Source organism: Poecilia latipinna, unplaced genomic scaffold (genome assembly GCF_001443285.1).
Source record: "Poecilia latipinna isolate Pla-1442-1.1 unplaced genomic scaffold, P_latipinna-1.0 Scaffold367, whole genome shotgun sequence".
Lineage (NCBI taxonomy): Eukaryota > Metazoa > Chordata > Actinopteri > Cyprinodontiformes > Poeciliidae > Poecilia > Poecilia latipinna.
In genome coordinates, this window is record NW_015112983.1 from 242613 (window position 1) to 265624 (window position 23012).

General features: G+C 38.4%; 3 protein-coding genes across 4 annotated transcripts in view; all 3 read right to left on the reverse strand.

The window, feature by feature from the left end:
• Positions 1–5847, reverse strand: part of LOC106949858 (synaptosomal-associated protein 25-A-like) — a 37017-nt gene extending 31170 nt beyond the window's left edge. Inside the window, exon 1 of one of the 2 annotated variants that reach the window (XM_015036397.1) lies at positions 5717–5838. The gene's annotated coding sequence lies outside the window, so the exon portion shown is untranslated. Of the gene's footprint in view, positions 1–5716 lie in introns of both variants that reach the window. The other variant, XM_015036398.1, reaches the window with a different exon arrangement.
• Positions 5848–10653: 4806 nt separating this feature from the next.
• Positions 10654–16733, reverse strand: lrrc28 (leucine rich repeat containing 28). The gene is made up of 10 exons (XM_015036400.1): positions 16564–16733; positions 15562–15803; positions 15400–15440; positions 15280–15317; positions 15058–15195; positions 13763–13969; positions 13575–13677; positions 12931–13106; positions 11893–12052; positions 10654–11772 (listed from the first exon to the last, which is right to left on the reverse strand). The coding sequence occupies exons 2-10, from the start codon at positions 15727–15729 to the stop codon at positions 11703–11705; spliced, it is 1101 nt and encodes a 366-aa protein (XP_014891886.1). The 5' UTR covers positions 15730–15803; positions 16564–16733; the 3' UTR covers positions 10654–11702.
• A 547-nt stretch (positions 16734–17280) lies between these two features.
• The window catches only part of LOC106949861 (insulin-like growth factor 1 receptor), a 51149-nt gene continuing 45417 nt past the window's right edge, over positions 17281–23012 (reverse strand). The window contains exon 21 of the mRNA XM_015036399.1: positions 17281–22316. Within this exon, the coding sequence (XP_014891885.1) occupies positions 21821–22316 (496 nt within the window). The 3' untranslated portion in view covers positions 17281–21820. The remainder of the gene's footprint in view (positions 22317–23012) is intronic.

Sequence of the window (23012 nt, forward strand, 5' to 3'; positions counted from 1 at the left end):
AAAAAAAAGTAATGGAGAAAATTACATTAGTAAAAAAAAAAAAAAAAAAACTTTCTCAAGATTTTTTTTTAGACATGCCAAAACAGGAGTGCACAGTTTTGTTTTGTTTTGTTTTTTAAAACTTGAAAATAAAATTAAACAAAACATTCTCTTTTTCAAGCTTTAGAAAAACAACTCAGCAACAAAGACATACAGGTTCTCCCACTGAATGAAAACTCCCAAAATGCCAGGTTTGAGTTTTAACACTGTTACAGACCCTAAAACAAAAACAGATATCAGTTTCCCAGCAGTCAGCGATGTTTTGTCTCATTTGAGCAGACTGTATTTCCGGCATTTATTCGTTATATAATCCAAAAGAGAGACAGGCGGGAAGCTACCACAGACAGTCAATAATTAAGACAAGCAGATTAAAGAAACTGGCAGTTCTGAAGAGACGAGTCATCACCCAGATGAAAACCTTAACTTCTGGCACTTTAATTGATTTTCAAAAGGCTAATCATATCTTTTGACAAAAACAAGTATTTCTAGCTGCCACTAAGAGCCTCTGTCTTTAATTACATGATTGGTCAATTAAAGTGAGTCTGTCAGCATGCTACCTATAAAGCAGAAAGGCGGAACTGTGTGCAGGCAGGCAAACATGATAATGTGGGAAGCACAGGAGATTCAAAGCAATCATTCAAGGCCTGCAGGGATAATCACGGCAAAGTCCCACTGTCCCATTCACAGAGGATAAAACCCACTGGATTAATCTGTCGTCACACAGAATACACACACAAGCATGAAAATACTTGCATAACCCATGAACTACTCTTTCTCTTAGTCTCTTCTCACGTTCTATCAAACATTTTTCCCTTTTCCGTGACCATCTCTTGGTCACTTTAGCTCAATCACAAACAGACCTGCAGCTCTCTGCTATAGCATGCACACATTCAAGATGACACCCGTCAACATGCTGTTCTTTACATGGTTGTCAATTATCCATATCTGCATGCACCGTCTTTTGAAAGGGAGAGGCAGAGCAATGAAAAAGTGACTCTTCTTGGCACCAATTAAATGTTTCAGATGACAAAACAAATGTCAGTAACATTTTTGTTCTCTGTTTTATTCTTTTTACATGTTTATGTGTAGCATTTGTTCAATGCTTGCCGTTTTCTGAGTCGGTTATAAATTAAGTTTGGCTAAAAGATGAGAAGTTTCCTTTATATGGGTGGAAGAAGGTGTCCATATCAACCTGACTCTGCATGAAAAAACTAATTAACTTCTGCTTAAACTTGCTTAGTGGAAAAAAATTGTCATCTGGCTTTTACAATAATTGGCAAAAAGAGTCTTAAAGTACCATGGAGCATGTACTCCATGCTCCATGGATAATGAATATGCACATTAATCATTTTTGCAGAAACATTGCCGGGCTTTCCAGTGATAAACATTTAGAACTGAATTTTGACAAGGCCACTCCAAAACATTACAGTTGTTTTATTACAAAATTCATGATTTCATCAATTATGACAAATTATCGGATCAGAAGGTGACAAAAAAAAAACAACAAATGTCTATGTGTGTGTACCACCATATTTGACTGTTAATACGATGTTCTTTTACTCAGAATCGTATGATGGATGCAATGGGATTAAAGTTGGTTAGAATCGCTTCTTCCCCCCATTTATGAAATTATAATGTAATAACTGCTTTTTGTATTTGTTAAGTTTATTCTTATCTAATATTAAGATTTATTTGATAATATTAAGCAACTGACTTTGATTAAAAAAAAGTATTGTAAAAAGCAGAATACTTTTTTTACACTATTTATTGAAAAATATTGAATATGCACATTAATCAGCACAACTGTATGCATTACAAACACTGATTCTCTCATGATAGACATATCTCTGTCTAAAACAGGTTAATACAGTCTTCCCAAATGGGAATTATTTGCCTGTTCTTCTTGCCCTGACGTCAATAACCTTGCCTTCAAGGTAACACAGGAGCATTTCTACAGCAAGAAGCAAGGAATCAGGTTGCTTCTGCTCTGCCGCTTCATCCTGATCAACAAGAGGAGATCATCTCACAATTTCAGGGAACTTAGAAATTACAGGCTGAGGGAGCATTAGAGTTGAAGTACATGTGTGTGATTGAAGGGGGGGGGGGTATTTGTGTCTGTGTGAAAAGAAAGAGGGGTTGGTGATACAGAGAAAAAGCTCTGAACACAGCTGCCACTTCAGCTCGCAAAGTACAAGAGGTGTGAAATGAAAGAAAATGGAAGAACATGCAGGGCTTTTCACCAGAGGGCATTGTGTGGATCCCTCATGTATGAATTTTACTCGCATGAAACACTCAAATATTGTGAGAAGCATTTTCACAGTGTTGCCTGTTGACGCTTAGGATCAACTGAGAAGAACTGCAATAATGTCCAAGCAACCAAATGCACAGACATGTCAACACAGAGTTAAAAAGATGCAAAAACAACGGTCAGTGTGCAACACTGTGTCGTAACATTTAAATATGAAAAAGAAATCCTCAAATTATTAAACAAAAGTGTGGCGAATGGTTGGCAAATTTATTCTGACAAAAACTGGGCCATCCATTGCGACCATTGCAAATATGAGCTTTAAATGTTCGAACCTCACAGGTGAGCAACATGAAAATGTGATCAATCCACCAAGGTGCCAGGAGAACGTGTCCTTGTGTGCATAATGCTTATTTTTAACAGATGTAGCAGTACTGGACTGGAGCCTGGTGGTAATTTCTCACCTTTTTTTTCTGGTGGAGTGACAGAGGAGGGAGAGGAGGAAGAGGTGGCAGTAAAGGGGTTCTTATGTGTGATGACAGCAGGTACAATTTTCCCACCAGGAAGCCGGTTTTATGTGCAGCCTGGTTTCTTCTTCGTCACAACATTTCAAATTGAAAGAATACGATGAAAAGTTACAGCTTCTCCTTGAAATGTTGGGAATGTTATTGGCAATCCAACTGAAAATATTCTACGGTGTACAGAGCAGGTCAAACTGTATGTGTCGCCTACAATGACTGTTCTCCTCTAAGCTCTCTTCAAAATCTCCAAAAATATGAATGATTTTATAAGTTATGTTGCTTTGCTAACTCAGAATACACAATTTATCATAACGTTATGTTTGGATGACTTATTTAAATCCTCGATAAGTCCATGCTTCTAACTTTCTGTCCAAAAATAACTCCAGCTATGGAATTGTATTTTATCTGCAATGAGGATTTGATTAAATATTTTTTTTGTCTTTCTCTAGTCTATAAATAGATCCATGTTTCCTCAGGTGTTTCCTGAAGTCCTCCTCCTCTGGAGGCTCAGTCTCACTGGGCCAGAGGAGGACTGATCACCCAGTCTTATTTGGTTACAATTAATACTTTCATTAACATCAAATGGCTTACTACATTCTCTGGGTCATTTGGTAACTTCCTTTAGCAAAATATCTTTCGTTGTGTCGGAAGGTGACAAAATCCCAGAGCAAAAATTCAAGTTTGTTCTCAGAAATTCAACCGCCAATCGTCTTTACTTCTTTTATGTGATGCAGATTTTTCAATGGATTAGTAAAGCAAAAGTCTTTCAGACTGTTCTTTTTTTTATACATTAAGAAACTGTTTATTTTGGTATGTTAACGTAGCTGAGCATTGCTGATCAATGTTACTATTCTGTTGGTTGTAAGTCAGACTCCTTCTTTACTCTGTGTGTGGGTGTTCATTTCCTGTCCTAATTGAAATATCTACTTGTTTACTCCTGGCTACAAACATCACCAGGCTGCCAAATGAAGGCAGAATACACAGCTGACCTGCTTAACACTCAGCCTGAGCCGTACATCCTCACTGGCATTACCGCGAGTCCAGACGCAGAACAGGAAACGGGGATGGCCAGCATGCTGTTTTTAGTAGTAAAAGTTTAAAGTTGTTCTGAACAACTATTGGCAGCGTTTATCTGAGTGAGGCTGAGCATAGCTGTGCTTGTATAACTTCACAGCTTCAGAGATGATAACTTTCTACTGCATGTCTTCATCAGAAAGAAACGGGAACAAACCAGGGAAATCTGTGATGTTCTTGCTTACAGCTGAAGATTATCTGAAGCTCTGGTGAACCCATGTTCAAAGAAAGTTGTTGTCCATGATAAGTTAGGGAATCATGTTGCTTAATTCACTGCTTCAGTTTTGCTTCTTCTACTTTTTCAACCTTGATCACAGCTCCATAAAATAAGAAAGGTTCTGTTCTGGGGTTTTTCTGGATAAATCAAAACGTACTATTCTAATTCAGCAGTTCTCTGATTAGCTGTTTCCACCCTGGATGAGGCTCAGGAGATACTGATGTCACTAAATCCATATTTTTTGCCCCATGAAAATTTTCTTGGAGAAGTGCAGCATTTTCTTCTGTCAGCCACTGAAGGTTTATTACTGGAAAAAGAAAGTATTTAATTTCTATTGTTCACAACATGCTTACTCAGGAACTTGAATCTGACTCTTAGAATGGATTGGAATTGAACCAATCTCTAATTATCATCAAAAATGTTGCTTTAAAAATAAAGTGACATCAACAAACATCACACATTTCACCACAAAAAAAGAATAGTGTCAATTGTTTATCATATACTCTCAGTAAATGTTGTAGAAACAAATAAATCAAAGGCACATTCTGCTAATTATTCAAAATTATTTGCAGTGTTGCATGACATTAGGTAAAACATGACATCAGTTTACCTAATACTTGTGAATATTGATGACATTGATTGCGATTAGCCCATATTTTCATCAGATTTGTTTTTCTTTCTTTTGTCCTCACCACTCTCCATGAGCTGTTGGATCTTGAGATCTGAATCAGATGTGGTGACAAACAGTGAAACTTCATCCAAGTGGCCAAATGGCACTTGATGGCAAGCAGGGCTTGAACGCATAGCAGCTAAAACCTGATAACCGAACAAACACCGCAACGAAGCTAAAGACCTTTGTGAATGCATGCTGCACATGCTGACATATAATTATTGTCCCGTTTTAATCTAAATCTGACAAAACTGACAAATCATTGGGAAATAACATTTCCCTAACATCTCTTTCTCATTCATGACGCAACCTTTAAAAACAACTCAAAACATGCAATTACGGTACATGTCAAGCGACAACTCGCTATCTTATGGCAATTTTTTTTGTTTAACCGATATATTTTTCTTTCATGATTTACACCAGAAATTAGAGGGATACTGATTTTCTTCATTAACTTGAGGAAACCTCATAGGTGAAGTACCTCTGTGCGTGTTTTCTGACTAACTGTAGCGCGTCAGCGCAGCCTGTAGTTGAGCTGGGCACTTCGGAGCTGTCCAGGGTGCTGAACCAGATCCACTTTCCCCACCTCTATACAATCCTCGCAACAGACAGGCAGTCCCAATGAATTTCACACAGAAAGTGGGATTAAGCAAAAGATCCACAGCAGTAAAGGAGCGATATCATAATTTGTCCTTTAGGGCGTCACTAAATCAGATTTCTGTAAACAAATTTAAAAGAAATAAAAAGAAATCTCGGAGAGATCTTAAGAAGCGGCATTACTCACGAAAAAGATTAATTGTCACAACAATTCACATATCCTTCTCTTAAACAAGCAGCTACTGGGGAACTTATGAAGCGCGCATCTATGAATACTTCTTTAAACTTTTATCGGTGCGGTTATATTTAAATGTCAAAATTAAGAGGGGCAAAAAGGACGGAGTCAAACTTACCCGCTTAACTTTCTTTCTCTCGTCTTTCCCTTGTTGTTTTGCTGTGAGTGTGGACAGGATGAAAATGTCTGTCCGCTCCAAAGCTCGGTTTAAAGGACTAACCTCGGTGGAAACACACTACCCTGCCCCCTCCCTAACACAGCGCTACGCCTGGCGGATTTATACAAAGGAACTTCCGGTTTAGACTTTGCGAAATAAAACCAGAACGGGAGTCACGAGTAAAAACTGGGGTTTTAAGAGGATGTGGAGTTACTTTCCAGCAGTACAGTGGTCTTAAAGATACAACTAGAGTTCAAATGAAAATTTTCAAAACAAGGCATATTTGATTTACAGATTCAATGTTTAACAACGCATTGTGTCTGTAGAGTTGAATAAAATTGTACAACATTCTTTTCAAACTTTTAGTGATAAGAAAGGAAATTATCTTGCAGGCTTCTTCCACTTCACAATTGGGCACTACTTTACGTTCTTCTGTCACCTAAAATCTTAAAATAGATAAAAAGTTTGTTGTTGTGATAAGACTTTTTTTTTTTGGAAATGAGGAGGAGCTGGTATGGATATTTTTAATAGGTACTTCAAAATTGAGGTTGATATTTCTAATGGAGCTATTTTTTTTGTTTGTTTTGTTTATGTTTATTTCATAATTTGTAACAGTACTAATAATATTACTGATGGTAGATTCTATATTATATGATTTAGAAAATGGAAATTAAATTAGAAACACATCAAAATCTAAAAAAAATGACCAAAATATAATACATGCAAATATTGTAGATTATTTTTGTTTTAGTATACAATTATGCCTATGAAAGAACATGTATGCTACTTTAATACCCGCAGCAAAATTACGCTTTCTTAATTAATAATAGACTTTTAATCTGAAGAGCCGGACTTCTAATTTCCTGCTTCCCTGAATTGTATTTGCCCACAAAATGGCCGCGCCCTCTGACGTCAGAGGCAGCGGATAAAAGGTAGGGCATCTCAGCCCAACTCAAAGCCATGTTGGCTTTCTACCTCCTGTGAACAGATTCTCCCTTGTCATTTATAAACAGGATCAGGACGCAAACTGGATATGTTTGTATGTTATCCTAAATCTGATAGGTTAGTAGACAAATTTCAGGAGGATTTAAACACACTGAGTTAAAAATAAAAAATGTGCACTGATTTTCAACAAAAAGAGTTAAATCTAAACAAGGGGAATTTTAAAAGGAAACATGCAAAAGCTGCTCTGCTTTAAGATTCAGTGTTGAAGTGACAAGTGGCTGCGATGTTTTCAGTTTTCTCCAGTTCTTTGTTTCTCCACACACACCTGACACCCTTGACCTTCTTTCTCTTAGTCTGAACTCAGCCTTCTGAAAAATATGCACTCCAGCATTTCAGTCTCAGCACACAGGTACTGAGTGCATTCGAAAGTAGAGTAGTTTGGACACATTCTGCCATCTGTTCGCTTTCTTTCACTCCAACTCAGAACATCACAGTGCATTTTTTTAATCGGTGCAAGAGCTGCAAAAACACTTAACCACCATCACGTCCAGAGCAACAAGATTTCTATTTGAAGAGAGGCGTTAAAATGCAGACAATCCAATGATCTCGCTGCATCTCTTTTCATGTGCAAGTTGAAGCATGCTAATGTCTGCTGATTTTTACAGCAGCTTGTGTCTGCATTTCCATAAACATGAACCTGGACGGTCCTCCCTGTCCTTCTGAGATTGCTCAGGGTGTGCACAGCTGTTTTCCCCTTGGGCCCTTGACTTCATACGATCAGATTCATGAATTTTAAATATCATCCAAGTGACACACAGAGGAACAAGAAGACGAGAAAACCGTTTTAAGATAGGGTGTTGCCATCTTTTTCTGGGCTTTAGACAGCACAGAAGGCTTCCAGCAGCCCCCACATTATACAAGATTAGTGAACATTACATCCCACAGTGAAAAAAAAAGAAAAAAAAAGCAATCTTACATTTTTATACATCATTTAATTACATTATGTCTTTTATAGCATGCCACAGGACTCTTTGTGGAGGTTTAAACTACCTCAACCTTCATCTTGATAATTATGTGACTTTTTTTTGGAGCTGGAAAAGATCACATTTTAAAGTAGATAATCAGTAGATTTAGATTCCTGGTTTCTGAAAGAAAAAAAAAAAAGTTTGAATTCCTCTCTATGCCAAATGTTCAAGATTTAATTTGTTCTCCTATGATGATTGTGATGGTAAAAGTTGCTATTCATTCATTTATTCATTCATTACCAAATTCAGTGTTGAGTTTGTTCTCCTTATTTGCTGTTTTTGTTTTTGTAATATTATATAACAAAAAGCTGGTTGCTGAATATGATAGTCTAATTTTTTTATGATAAGAATATTAGATTATGATCAGTTTCTATGTGTCCAGGCCAGATCTTCGTCTTTATGATGCAGATCAAGTGGACCTACTTTATTGTTCCACATAATGCTTCCACCTAACACCAGGGTATGGTAATGTGATGTAATAAATATACTGCTTGATAAATTAATATGAATAGCACCAGTATCAAATAAATAAATAAATAAAACCTTATTTGAACTCCAGTGGGAGGTGAAATAAATGTTATTTTGGGATGTTGTGGGTAAAAACTTAGCATTAATCTTCCAAAGCATCAGCATCATTTGGTCCACATTTATCACAGTGGGTCCTAGATTTAAAAAAAAAAAAATGAGCAGCTTGAATTGCCTGGTCAGAATGCCTGTAAATAAAAAGGCAGGGGAAGTTATTGCAAGAGAAAGGAAATGGTGATACAGAAACGAGGTCCGAGATCCATTTGCTGCCAAAATCAATTGGACTTTTCAGTGTGATGACTTTAAACAATGTGTTTTCATCACTGCTGCAGGACGTTCTTCCACTTACCTCTGTCACTGTCACTGTCCTCCTCAGAAGATCCAGTTAGTTGAGCCAATCTGTTTTTTGCCCGTGATGGATTAGCCTCGTCTTCTTGAAGTTAACGGCCCCATGAAGAAACCCATTAAAAGAGATCTCTCCCTAGCGATGAGCACAATGAATCTCACTTAATTGTCATTGATTAAATGAAGACTGATTTGTGTCCTTGGGTCCTGGGCACATTCATGCACAGCACGGTGCACACACTGACAACAAAAGCAATCTTTATGCTCAAACTAACTTTTGGTGTGCCAGATAGAGGATTAACTTATAAAACACACTCCAAAACAGCTAAAGACTAATTGTCCACATACATTTATAAAAAAAAAAAAAAAAAATGTTTTAGGATCATTATGTTTAGGTCAATACTTCTACTTTGTTTCTGTGTACAGATATGCACTAAACACTGCACATTTTGCAAAACAAAGATAAAATCAGATCAGATTTCTCCTCCAGCTTGACCAGGGGTCTGCAACCTTCACAATCCAAAGGGCCGTTTTTGCCCAGAAAAAAAAAAAAAAAAAAAAAGACAAAGAATGTTCGGAGCCACAAATCTTTACAAGATTCAGCAGGAATTTAGTTGCTAGTCTATAAAAAACCCAATTTTATTGGTACACTTATTATTTTTAGCCAAAAAAATAATAAATAATACCTATAATATTTATTATCACAGTGTTTCTCAACCCTGGTCCTCATCGCCCCCCTGTCCTGCATGTTTTAGGTATTTCCCTTCTGCCACACACCTGAATTGTATCTCTGGGTGATTAACAGGCTTCTGCAGCACTTGATGGTCATGCAATCATTTGAATCAGCTGTTCTGGAACAGAGGCACATCTAAAACATGCAGAGCAAGGGGGCGGTGAGGACCAGGGTTGAGAAACACTGTGTTATCAGAAATTCTAAGAGCTATTGTGAAAGGTCCAGAGAAACACTTGTGGCAACGGAGCCACAGGTTCCATTTCTCAGTGCTGGAGAAATGTGGTAAAGAGAACAAGGGAAATGATCAGAAAAGACTTAGTGTCTGCATTTTACCTTCACCTGATGTGTGGAAAGAGCTTGAATAATAAGTTTTATCATTTGGAAGATTAACCAGCATGGGATCAACCAACTTGCTAACCTGGGATGAATATTCAAGTTTCTAAAATCATTTACAGCTTTAGGTGATTTTCTTTCTCCTTCCTGAATGACCTATGTGTTTATTATGGAAATAACATACCATATATTACTCTTTTATTTGGGCACATTGCCAGCAGGTTGAGAATTCACTGAATTCTCTCACAAGACTGCGAGGTGAACGTGTGTTAATGCAAATGTGCAACCAGCCGAGACGTGGTGAGGGAGGTCAGAGAGTCTGACTACAGACCAGAGAGCCATTTGTCTGAACACGCCATTGTTCCAGGTGATGGAGGCACTGCTTCTAGCTTTTCACAGCAGCACATGCTGTTGTGTTTTTGGAGGATTTGCCATCTAAGGAGCAGCAGAGCCCACTGACCTGGAAATATTTTTGGTGTCAAAAATGAGGAATTATTTTAATATTAAGACAAGCTTTCCTGGTAATCCTGGATCTGACCCTTCTTAGATGTTTTTTTTTTTTTTTAACAGAATCTCTTTTGGGATTTTATCCTAAATGATAGGAAGACAATCAGCTTTCCTCTCCTGACCCACTGACACAAACAACTGCACAGGACTCCAAGTGTTAGCTAGATCTGCAGCTTAGACACTGGCATTGGCGTCAAACCTGCTGCTGCAGTGCCATGTGAAACTAAGCATGCCCCTTGAATTTTTTTCACATTACAACCATGAGCCTGTGTGTATTTCTTTCTTAGAAAGTGTGGTGTGCATACATATTAGGTCACTATGAATCAATACATGCAGCTTACACTGTAGTTGGAGCTGCTGTGTGTCTCCCTCTTGAGCGTTTGCTCTAACTAAGCAGGAAGACGAGGAAAGAGTTGAGCGTCTCTACGATGCTGAAATGCAAATTCTCACCTCAGATCAAATAACTGAGTCGAATTCACTCAAAGTCAAAGATCAGACAACATTTACTGCCAAAACAAACAACAGATATGAACTTTACAACGTCCAAGCGTCAGTGCAACCAGTCACACAGTTTTCACCAAAAACTGAATTTAAAATGTGTGTGGAGTAGAAATAATTAGCATTGCGTTTTATTCGATTTTTTTTTTTTGTATTTTGTATTAGCTTTCTGGTTCATGTAAGTTTTGTCAAAATGCGATATCTTAATGTTTTAGATGGTGGGAGGAAACTGTTTCTAAGATGATAACTTGTAAAAACTTGATGCAACAAATAAAGCCATAAGAAATCCTGCAACTTGTGCAACAAATGAAGAACCAGTGGGAAGAAAAAAAAAACATTTAAAGGGAACAGTTTGGTCTTGTAACTTTAACTGGCTTTTTTTTTGGACACTATAATTTTGAGTATGAATGTAACATTGCACTGTATAATTGGATACACGACTTCTGCACTGAGACCTGAGTATTTGCCTTCTGTTGGGTAACTGAACAAAGCCTTATACTCGCCGTTTTAAAAATTACACATCAAACATAAATTTAAATAACCTTCAAATATTCTTGAGAACACACAGCATTTGGTTATACTTCATAAAGAAATAAATGTGCCTGCTACAGGAAACTTTGTGAAAAATGACTCAAAACTTTCACAAAAATCCAAGTGTTTGCTCTAAAAAGTGCTCCGATGTGAGTGTGGGGGGAGGGGAGGGGTTGTGGCTACCTCAGATCCAACCTGATTAGTGATGGAGCACAATGATCCGTCCTCAACCACAGACACACAGGAATATTCTAAGTCTCGGCGGTTAGATAGAAGAACATCATGAGCGCTTTGAGTCTTTGTTCAAAGAGCTGTAGTGTCACCCGAGGAGCAGCATGTCTGTCGGTCACAAGGCAAGAGTTTCTGTGTGGTTCTTTTTGACATAATGATGAACAGAGTTCCTGCACAGGACGCCTCCGATGCTCAGCGCCTCATCACAAATGACAGGATATCATCATCCGTCACCTTCATGAGCGCCGACGGATCGCAAAGAACGGAAGTGATGTCACCCTTGCAGATCAAAGGTCCGGAGGCAGTGACTGGAGCAGCAGTAGGCCACAAAACTCACAGTTGTTCTGCAGAGGAAGGGGCGGAAATGCAGACAAGAAGCGAGTTTAATTAAAAACATTTATCGCGGAGATAAGACGGGGACAGTACCGGGGCAGAAAAAGAAAGAAGGGGACGTTTGTTCTGACCTGCGGTGGACTCCGGCCAACGCCGTGTCACGCAGAGGGAAAAGCTTGGGATAGATGATGGTGAACATGGCTTGGCTGCAACGGTGACAGTGACCCAGAGGGAACCGCAGCAGGTCCAGCAGGCTCTTTGGGAGGATGATGGGAGGCAGCAAGTTCAGGCCTGAAAACACAACATGCGACGGATTAAAACGAGGTAACAGACAGTCAATTATTTTATTTATAAACGAATTTGTCTAGCTGGGGATCAATGGCTTGAACACTTGTATAAATATTTCAACATAATATTTCTCCACTTTATTGTATTGTACATCTGATTTAAAAGCTTTTTTAAATATATTTTATGGGGATTTATGAGTGACCCATACAAAGTAGCACATAATTATGAAGTGGACGGAAAAAAAACAACTTTTTTTCACACATAAAAATCAGAAAGGTGTGCTGTGAATTTGTACTTTGCCCTTTTTTGTACTTTTATACTCCTGAATAAAATCTGGTGTGACAAACTGATTTGGGAAACCACCATATTAGTAACTGGGGCCTTCCTGTGTATAAATTAATTTCTGGGATCAAATTTTGAAGAAGTTGGGACACTGACAGTCATCCACCACTGACAAGGTGAGAACGGAGAGCATCAATCATAGAAGCAGCCAAGAGGTTCATGGTAACTGCAGGAGCTGCAGAGTTACCAATCTGCTTAAACAGAATCCCCTAAAGGAGCTGGTCATGGAGCCAGAAAGTTTTTTTTTTATTTCAATTCCCTGAACAAACAGCAATGAATCACTTTTATGATGAATCTGCTTTCACAGATTTGTCAAAAAAGACTGACTGTTAGGCAATTAAACTCCTTCCAAAAGGACAACAAGAAGTTTAATGGAAAAATAAACAAATTAAGAAAATGAAGGAGTAACTACATAAAACTGAGGACAGACAGAAAATCTGAACATATTTAAGACTTTTTTTTAAAACTGAGATGACCAAAAGACTGTGATTTTTCAGAGGCTGCAGAAATCATAAAGGCAAGTTACAGCCAGCCCCCACCTGCTGGGCGGTGATGGTAGATACGATGCATAGTCCTCATAGCCAGCTCTTCCAGCGGAACCACGTTATCCGTGTGCGACCCAATCACCTTCACTTCAGCCGGCAGCCCCACCAGGGCCTCAGTCAGTAACTCACCCATGCTGCCACCCTCCAGAGCTTGAGAGGATAAGCCACACCTGCACACACACCACAGGAGAAGTTGATACCCGAGTGAGCAGCTGTGCTAGAGGGAGCTTGAAGTGATAATTACCATTACAACATGCCAAAAAGTGCAGACTCTGCACATTTGGTATGCATGTGTTTGGGAGGTTTGCGCTGTATTAAACACCAGAAATTTAACATCACTGGCTTAGAAGTTTATACTTTGAAAGATGTTGTGTAGATCTTTTTTTTTTTCCCCTTTCAGATAAAAAAGGCTGCGCTGAAGTGAAACCTCAATTTCTCCACAGGCACTCATTGATATTTTTGCTTGTCGGCTGACGGTGTCGCACTAAACCCTCTCATATGCATCAAAATTGCTCTAATGTCAGAGTTTTTTGTTATTTCACTTCAGCTTAGTGATATTAACAGTTATCCAAGTAAGAAGTCTGCACCCAGTTGAAATACTCTTCTGAAATAACTGCTGTCAGTGTTAAGGATGTTACCCGCTGCAGCCGATGACCTTGTTGTACAGGTAGGAGGGAAGGCCTTTCAGATCCACGTTGTTATCTACAAACACAAACTGCAGCTCTCGGGATCTGCCCAGATCTATAAAACAGGCAGACGATTAACGATGCGTTGCTCATGATATCCAAATCGCTGCAGTTGATCGCAGACACAGCACCATACTGACCGAGTGGTAGGAAGGTTAGGCGATTGGCTGCCATGGAGAGCTGGTTGAGGCGGTGCAGCCAGCAGAGCTGGCGGGGGACATGACTCAGAAGGTTGTGGTCCACTGTGAGGTTCTGCAGGGAGAGGCAGCGGTGCAGGCGGTCTGGAAGAGACATCAGCTGGTTCATAGCCAAGTCGAGGGTCTCCAGGTCCTGCAGATCACCAATCTCTGAGTGAAAAATAACAAATGCGGAAGCATCAATATTAGGAGAACAGAGTGGTTATTTGGGACTTTAAAGTTTAAAACAAAGGACTATACTAAATATCTCTTGAGGCCAAAAATAGCCATATGTAATTCGTGAGAGTGTACAATAACTGCTGAAGATTAACATTATGACAAAACATGAGCTTATGGGTGCTGGACAACTTCATTCTACAGTTTGGCTGAAGAGCTCAGACGCAATCTGCTGGCAAACTGAGGTTTTACACCCATGTGGTAGACAAGCACATGGGATTCAACAGCACGGATGTGCCCAAAAGGTTTGAACTTACACAAATTAACACTTTAGATTTCCCGTGATAAGTGTGTTAAATAAGTGGGTTGTCACCTGTGCAGAGTTTTCTCAACATTGGCGGAAGGAGAGTGTGAATGTACATGAATACAAGGTGAAGCAGAACCTTACAGACAACAGAATCATACCAAGAATGGCAGCGAAAAGGCCATGAATGTCGAAACAAAACATCAAGACCCAAAACTTAATCCTACAGAAAGTTCAAAGGTGGACAAGAGAAAACTGACCTTTACACAGCACCCAGTGAGATCAAACAGCTGAGATGACATATTTCGTGTTTTATATAAGTACATAGATTTTTTTTTTCTTAGGAATTCTTCTGATTGGTTGAAACAAATACTAATTTGTCAAGAAAAAAGTGAGTGCTATGATGAATTTGTACAACAGTAAAGTATCTTGATATCATTTACAAACAATTCTTGAATAAAGAGTGGATTCAAAACATCCTGCAAGTGGAACTTCTTCCAGTCTTCACCTCTCCATGTTAAAAAAAAAAAATGTAATCAGCCTGAAACAGAACGTTCCTAATCTTTTCTGCAGGAGGTTGACTGGGAAGTGTATAAAACACAGAATGGCACAACAAATACACCTATCGTTAGACTATGTTGCTCTCACTACTTTCCATTTTTGTGTTATAAACATTCAGACCATGAAGTTCCCCTACATTTTTAGCTCAGTTAATAAAAGAATATTGTATTTTAAATTCATATTTTGTTTGTAAATTTAAAACTGGAATAACATTTACCTGGTGGAAGGCATTTGAGTTGATTATTGGACAGTCTCAGGTGTCGCAGAGACCTCAGGCGGCCAATCTCTGGGCAGAGCATCTGGAGGGCGTTATTGCTCAGGTCCAGTGACTGCAGTCGTGCCAGGTTTCCAATAGCTGGAAATCAAAAGGTTAGTTTAGCAGTTACATCTAATTTCTTTGAAATAATGGCACAACTGTCTGGTCTTACTGCAGTCCTACCTTCAGGAATAATGACGATGTTGTTTGAGTGCAGGTACCTTGAATCAAAAGACAAAACGTGATTTAAATTAAATATTTAAATACAACAAAGATATCTGAGCAAATTACAAGAGCACTTACAATTCTATAAGATTTGGGAGCTTCTGAGCAAGATTATCAGGCTGATAAAAAAAAAAAAAAACAGGACAAAAGCAGAAATTATAAGTGATCTCACAGGAACAAAACGTCAGTCATTCATGAGTGCTTTTTTTAAAATCACAAATGATGGTGCTGTGAGGATACCAGTGTAGTCAGCGAGTTTCTCTTCATGTACAACCTCTCCAGAAACTGTAGTCCTTCATCTTTTAGCAGCTCTACGGGAAAAATGTTCAGGTTTTTGTAGTTCAGGAACAGGTTTTTGTGGCGCTCCTGCTTGGCCATGAATATAGTCTCGTGGAGTTCAGTTGCCATTTCTCAGGAAAGCTCTCCCCTCCTGGATGAAGGACACTTGACAACGCCTGAATCTCCTATGGCATCACTGTTTCCTGAAAGTCAACAAGCATGACAGGTTCATCTTAATCAACTAGAATCTCTTAAACAAGTTAATTTAGTGCCCAAAATATGAAACCCATACAAAATACCGATTAATTATGTAATATTATATAAATACAACATACTACGGCCAGATCTATCGGCTTCGAAGGGGTTGTAGAGTTATTTATAAGGCTTCGGGATTCCAACAAACCACGATGAAACTTTATAGAAAATATTTTCTGGACTAGTATGAACAAAAAACAACTTTTAGGAAGGTGTGTCTGATAATATTAAACATTAAGTATAACAAAATAGGAAAGATAGGTTCAGTTTTCACATATCAGCACAAAAAAAACAACCTCCTCTTAGAATCTCACTATCTGTGCCACAAATTCAAATAAAAATATGATTTTCATTTTGAAATGAAATGCTGAAATAAAAGCAATATTAGATGCTACTCAAATTCGCCGAGAGGCACCTACATTACTCTTGTGAGACCCTTTGATTGAAAAGGGAGAAAGTAAAACCACAAAACGACAGCTGCATGCAGTAATGTGACCAGATAGTATTTTGTATGTAGTCGTTTTAAATAAGAGCCACCAGTATCTATAAGGCTAGAAAGAGCAACAAAAGGTTAAAGTCAATGATACATGCAGGACCTGTCAGCCGTTTCCCTTTTTCAGCATAAACAAGTCAGAACTGTGACCTGCAATAGCCACTTTGCTAATTGGTTACAAGCAAAACACAAAGTTTAAAACAAAAATTATTTACCTTAGTAGCAGGAGACCACTGTAAGACACTGCAACTGCCTACATCGTCTCGTCATCTATCGGAAGAAACCTGTGAGCCCTGGAAGAGCTAAACATCAAAACAAGAAGCTCCAGGTTAGCAGCAATCATCTGTCGTAAACAAGCCTGCGTCACAGCACAGACTCTTCTCTTTTTTATTTCAAGGCCGAGATGGCGCCGCTGGGGTTTTGCTGCCCCCAATTGGTAAGTAACCGTACTGCACTAAGGAGAATCTGGTCGCAAAGCGGTTTCTGGTTTGTTTACAACCAGAAATCTCAACGTGTTTTATCGGTATTTTAAGTACTAGACCAATACAAAGTAATGTGGTATGCATCTATGTTCATATTTATGGAGTTTAAAACCAATAATTCCCCTGCCGATGGTGGATTCTCCCAGGTAGTATGCTAAAGCATCCATCCATCTGCCATATTTAATGTAAGGAGGCTGGTGTCTACCTCCAGCAATCACTGGGCATCCTGAACAGGTCTGCCGTTTGTCACAATAGGTAAAATATGTGATAATTTTAAGTTTTTCCTTCAACATACATTTTCCTGTCAATACCAATTTGTTACAGAAGTGCTGCATTACAGAAAATCCTAAATTTGGTTATAAATGTTACTCAAAAGGACTAACATGGTCAGAAGTTTCCTTTTAATATAAAATAGTTTAAACAGGATCAAATAAAGACATACCACACAAATTGCATACATTTTTTTATTTATCTTAAATTTTGTGTAGAAAAGAAAAGAACGAGGAAATAGACATTCTCTTTTCCTTCAGCCAATCATTTTATCCCAGTAATATATTGATAACAAGAAAAAATCTTACAACAGCATGTACAAAAGAAAAACCAAAATGAAACATCAGTCCAAACAATTGTTTTAACAGAAATCCAGGACTTGGAAGGCTATCAATAACTTACATATTTTAAAATAAATGTAACAAACTGTCAATGTAACATGTATATAAAAAAAGTGAGGGATGAGTTGGGAAGAGAAACAAAAACTTTACTGTTTTTATGTTACCTCTGAGGTGTTCCAGTGGTAAAAAAAGAAAAAAAAAAAAAGAAAAATCTGGCAAAAATCAGACCACAAACAAACCTGATTTCAGAAATTGATTAGTATTTTATAGCAAGACTGGCTGAGAAAGGATAGAACAAGAAGCTTGATAAAATACAGCACAGGTCTGCTTTTAGAGAAAACGCTTTCTCATAGAGACATTTCTTCAATTTACAGTCATCAAATCATAGTGGGAACAGCTACAGGGCAGAAAGAAGCTACAACTCAGGAATAATATATGTAACAAATGAAAGACAATGTAGTGTTGTAGAGGGAAATGGTCCAGTGAAACCATCCCATACCTCATGTTGAATTCCACTAGGTTTCACTTGAATCAGCAAATACAGACCCCCCAAAAAGAGCCCATTAGCCAACCGAAGCTCCCCCAAAAAAAAAAAAAAAAAAAAATATATATATATATATATATATATATATATATATTCAGCATCTCCATATAAAAAGATCGAATTCTCTAGTAGTAGCATAAAGAATGTCTGATGTGTCGGAGGCCCTAGCCTGCTTCCACGATGGTTTGGTTTGTGGTTTGAATTTGACCTTTACACAGCACCCAGTGAGATCAAACAGCCGAGATGACATATTTTGTGTTTTATACAAGTACATAGATTGGACAAAACAAAAAGTGAGGTAGATGGATGGTTGAAGGAAGTAATAACAAAGCCTTCTCCCAGAATATCAAAAGAACATAAAAATATGAGATCAAAACAAAAGAAAAAAAATGGGAGGGAAAACTCGAGGGAAGATTTGTACAGCGATTACCACTTCACAAAAATAAAAATAAATAGCAAAAACATCTGGGAACTGAGTTAAAATGTCACTTTTGAGACTATTCCGTGTGGTCCTCAATTAGATAGGTCAATGTTTTATTACTGATGCTCAAACGAGAAGAAAAGATTTTGTTTTCTCCAACAAAAGGGGTTCATAGTGTATTTCTCTCGTCAGTCCTTTTAGGTCACAATATCTTAATGTTATTGAAGCATTTCAACAGAAAACTGAATGCTGCAGGCAAATTCAGTCCCATTTAGTCACACAAATCTTCAAACACATCAAACGTTTACAAAATATTGAAAAAGAAAGAACAGAAGCTACTTCAACACTTGAATGCCCACATATTTCAAAAAAGCTTTTGATCGAGAGGCAAGTGAGATGATCCAGTCAAAATGGAATACAAAGAAATACAAAGAAAGGGCTTTTTTGATTTCTAGAGACCGCAAGTTAACTTAACCGAAACACTGACAAAAAGTAGAAGGAAATGATCAGAAAATGGCGAACCAAAAATTCACTTTACATCATTTGAAATGTGTAGGAAACAACAAAAGATGTAAGGGGTAACACACAGTTTCCACCTTTATTAGCAAATGTTATAGTTTGGTGCACATTCTGTTTATCTGCTCTCTAGCCGTCACATCATTTTCTAGCTTCCATGTAACTTCTGACAAACCAGAGATAACCCACCAAGAAAACAGTTGTTTCACTGTGAAACACTAAATAGTAATTGAACTGTTTCACATGTTTAAATATAGTGAACTAAAGTTAATCTTTGTGTATATAGACAGGGCTAAAAAAAAACTACTCAGTTAACTCAATTAGCTCCAGGAAAAGAAAAAAAAAATGCTCTTAATATTAAATCTCTTGTTTTTAAAATTAGATGAAATATTCATTTTGTATTAATATGTGAGCAACATTTAACCACAACAGGACACATTTACAAGGTGCTCTAACTGCTTACATTTGGATTGTAAGCTATTCCTTGCTAGCTGCAATTTAGCCACTGCTGAGATGAACACAAAATTGATATTTTTATGTCAGAAGAAGTCCAATGTATGTCTAGGGTTCCTGTAAATTCACATTTCAGAATTATAGATGTTTGATATATGCATACACTCAAGTGCAGTGCAGTTGCTTCTCAGTCAGCGACGTGAAAAACCTAAATGACGTGCACAGGAACGTACTAAAAGTCAATTAATTTCACAGATTAACCCCCTAAAGATGAAAAACTAGAAACTACAAGATAGGGGCTGGACAAAAGTCTGGAAATGCAATTGTTTTTCTGCTGAGCCAGACTACATATCCACGCGTTTTAAGGATGTTTAGGAAACCCTTTGTTTGGTAAAAGCTAGTTCAGATAAAAGTCTAAGAGAGTCTGAATAGATGCTGCTTGATGAAATAGAAGGCAGCTAGTTTCCGCGCAAGAAATCTCAAATTATAAATGTGCCAACTTGAAGAGAGTCTGAATACATCCCCCTCAAAAAGGATTTTTAATTTATTTTTTGCCAAATTCAGATAACTTTATTCACAATATTTTTACTATATTCTAAAACTTTTGAAGGTTTTCCTACTTTTTGTCAGTAGTTTTGGTTGCATACAACTTGGGCAAGGACAAACCACAAGATTGAGACCAGGAAACTTCTTGTTACTCATTGTGGCGAGAAACATTACTTTCACACTGATAAAACAATCTGACACAGAACGACAAACACAAGGTAGGATGTCTCTGGGTAACAGCAGCACAAAAAAAGGAAAATAAAGAAGAAAAAAAAAGGGGAGCAGAAAAGGATTTAGCTTTTCTCTTTCACCTGAGATTTTATTTGGGACACCAGGCTTGTGAATCTCATGGTAAAAGGACCAGAGAACATGGATGCCCTCTAGAGGGGATGCGAGGAAGATACGGGTCTTTCAATGCAAGGCAAGTTATTGTACCTCTTACTCAATTGCAGAAACAAAATCCGTTCATAAACAACAAAGCAATGACAAGCATAAAAAAAAAAAAAAAGAAACTGGAGTGAAAATGTTCCGAGCTGAAAACCAACCTGAAGAAGGTTCTTTATTTGTGTGTGTGTGTGTGTACACACATATATATACACACATACACACACACCACAAGAGAAATAAGGAATAGCAGCTTCTTTCTGTACATGATGAAAGTTTTTGACTGTATAAAAGTTAGAAAAAGTGAAAAAACAACTGGTTTGTACATAAATGCTCTGCACATGTAGAGATGTAAATGTTGGCAAGTATTTACAAGTGTAAAAAAATACCTGTTTGTGTACAACAAGGATGCCTCTGACCTTGGGGAAAACTCAGATGTACAGATCTGGCGTTCATGTTCTCCTCCTGACTGCTCTTCCTCTGCAGTCCTTTCCTTTTTTTTTGTGTTTTGTCGTATATATTTTGCTACGCGATTCACTGTTAAACCCCAACGTAACAGCACTTTGTGGCAGCTGGCTCTATTTCAGGTAAACTGACGGGACTGAAGTCTACGCAGGGATCTGACGGAGTGGAGAAACCGCAGATCGCAGTCAGCACTAGAAAAACCGAGCAGGACGGCTGAGGAAAGTTGACGTCCGTCTGGCCTCTACATGAACGATGTGGTGGAAGATCAAAAGTGCTTTTGTTTGTGTTTCTCCTTCCATTTTCACGACTGCATCTTGAGGAGCAACAGGATAAGAAAATGTGAAAGCAGAAGAGTTTGGCAACAGATTTGGCAGAGCTGACTGTTCTCCAATTGTTTGTTTCAGCGGACTGGCTTTTGACCCGGCATTATGCCGACGCTCGACCCTCGACCCTCGTGGCAGCCGGCTTCAGAAACGACCGACTGGCGACCTCCTTCTAGTGCTTGTTAATCTTTAGATATGCTTAATGTTTCCACCATAATGCCCGTTCAAAAGCACACACAAACAACGCTGATTATTCATAAAGGCCTACACGTTTTGTTTCCTCATTCAGAAACATAAAAAAAAACAAATAACAATTTATAAAATAAGTTTAGCCACAGAAAGAGTGAAATAACTCCCCTCAAAATTATTATTATTTTTTTTTTATGATTTCTCATTTTACTGAAGATTTTTTTTTCTTTTTTTTTTTTTCTTTTTGGTCTTTCCACTCAGCAGCAGGAGCGGTATCACAAATAACAGCCAGCTGGTAGAAACTCATACTAGATTATTTAAAAGAAAAAAAAAAAAAAGAAAAGTGTGCGGCCATACAGCAGGACATTAACTCTTTGAAAGTTTTTTCCATCTTTATGCAAGTCTCAAAATATCCACATCCATATCCTGTTGAGAAGGCTTCACTGTGATTCAAACAAAGAAAGAAGAAAAAAAGACAACCACCCATACATGTGGTTCTTCGGGTCCGTGGGTGAACGGTGTACGTGTTTCTGCCCAATCAGCAGGCAGACGACTGTGGGAGAGGCATGGCGCGCTCGTTTTTGCGTCCTCCGTTCATGTGCGCGTACGGCGGCAGTTCGTCCAGGTTTGGCCGCACTGTGGCTCCCGAGCTCGTGGGATGGCCAGTCCCAGAGAGTCCGTTGGCCGCCTGCTGGCTCGAAGGCTGCTTGTCCATGACCGCGCTCGACGTGCAGGGAGAGGACGGGGAGCCGGGCGCTTGTGACGGGGCAGGCGCCCCCTCTGAGCTTGGAGACGGGGGCTTCTGCTGCTGCAGCTGTTGCTGCTGCGAAGAGGGCTCCAGGGGAACATCCGTGGAGTGGTCCAGTTTATCCAGATGGAGCTGTGGAGCTTCGGCGGGCTTGTTGTCGGCACTGTAGTAGAAACTAACCTCTTTGAAAGACGGGTCCAGCTCATCCTTGATGCTGCTGATGATCTCAACGAAGGAGGGTCGCATTTTAGGGTTGTACTGCCAACACATTCGCATCAGCTCGAATCTGCACACAAAGGAATATTGGTTATAATTATAAGCAGCATATGCTACTGAAGTAATCTCAGTAGAGAAAAGCTGTGCTTTGTCACAAGAAGCTACAGCTGGGATATATGACTTTATAACTAAATCTCAAATTTTTTTCATACCAGATTTGATTTCCGATTTTAATCACTCCCCCCCCCGTCACTTTCTTTTCTAAAAACAAATTTACAAACGACAGAAAATACTTTCAAAACATCAGCCATCTCTTCTGTGAGTTGTGCAATGGATGACTAAGGCCCGGTTTCAAGAATGTTTGCCTAATTACGAGAATACAGTCATAATATAAATAGAATAAAAATGTAATTTTACCAGAAGAACATCTTAAAATTACAAGGCCAAGGTTGAGTTACTGAGGAAAAAAGTTGTGAAAGACTTTTCTCGTTCTGAGCAGCTCAGTCTGTTCTTTCTTTCTTCAAAACAGAAACATTCATATGCTCAATTTGTTTCAAAATCCTGCCGCTGATAATAATTTGACGCTGATGTGATAAAAGATGAAGTATTTGCTTTTTGGTAAAACGTATACCAAAGTTTTTTTTTTTGTTTTTTTTTTTTGTCAAAATCAGTTGCAAAGTCACCAAACTACATGACATTTAAATAGGAAGACATCAACCGTTATTCTAAAACGCTTCATGCAGGAGAAAACAAGTCTATGACTTTG

What these genes read in the sequence shown, in the direction of transcription:
- lrrc28 (XM_015036400.1), bottom strand. Translation starts at nt 15,729, where the DNA reads ATGGCAACTGAACTCCACGAGACTATATTCATGGCCAAGCAGGAGCGC. An exon ending in CATCGTCATTATTCCTGAAG is followed by an intron (nt 15,196 to 15,279) that starts GTAGGACTGCAG and finishes TTTGATTTCCAG; the next exon opens with CTATTGGAAACCTGGCACGA. An exon ending in TTGGCCGGAGTCCACCGCAG is followed by an intron (nt 11,773 to 11,892) that starts GTCAGAACAAAC and finishes CTTCCTCTGCAG; the next exon opens with AACAACTGTGAGTTTTGTGG.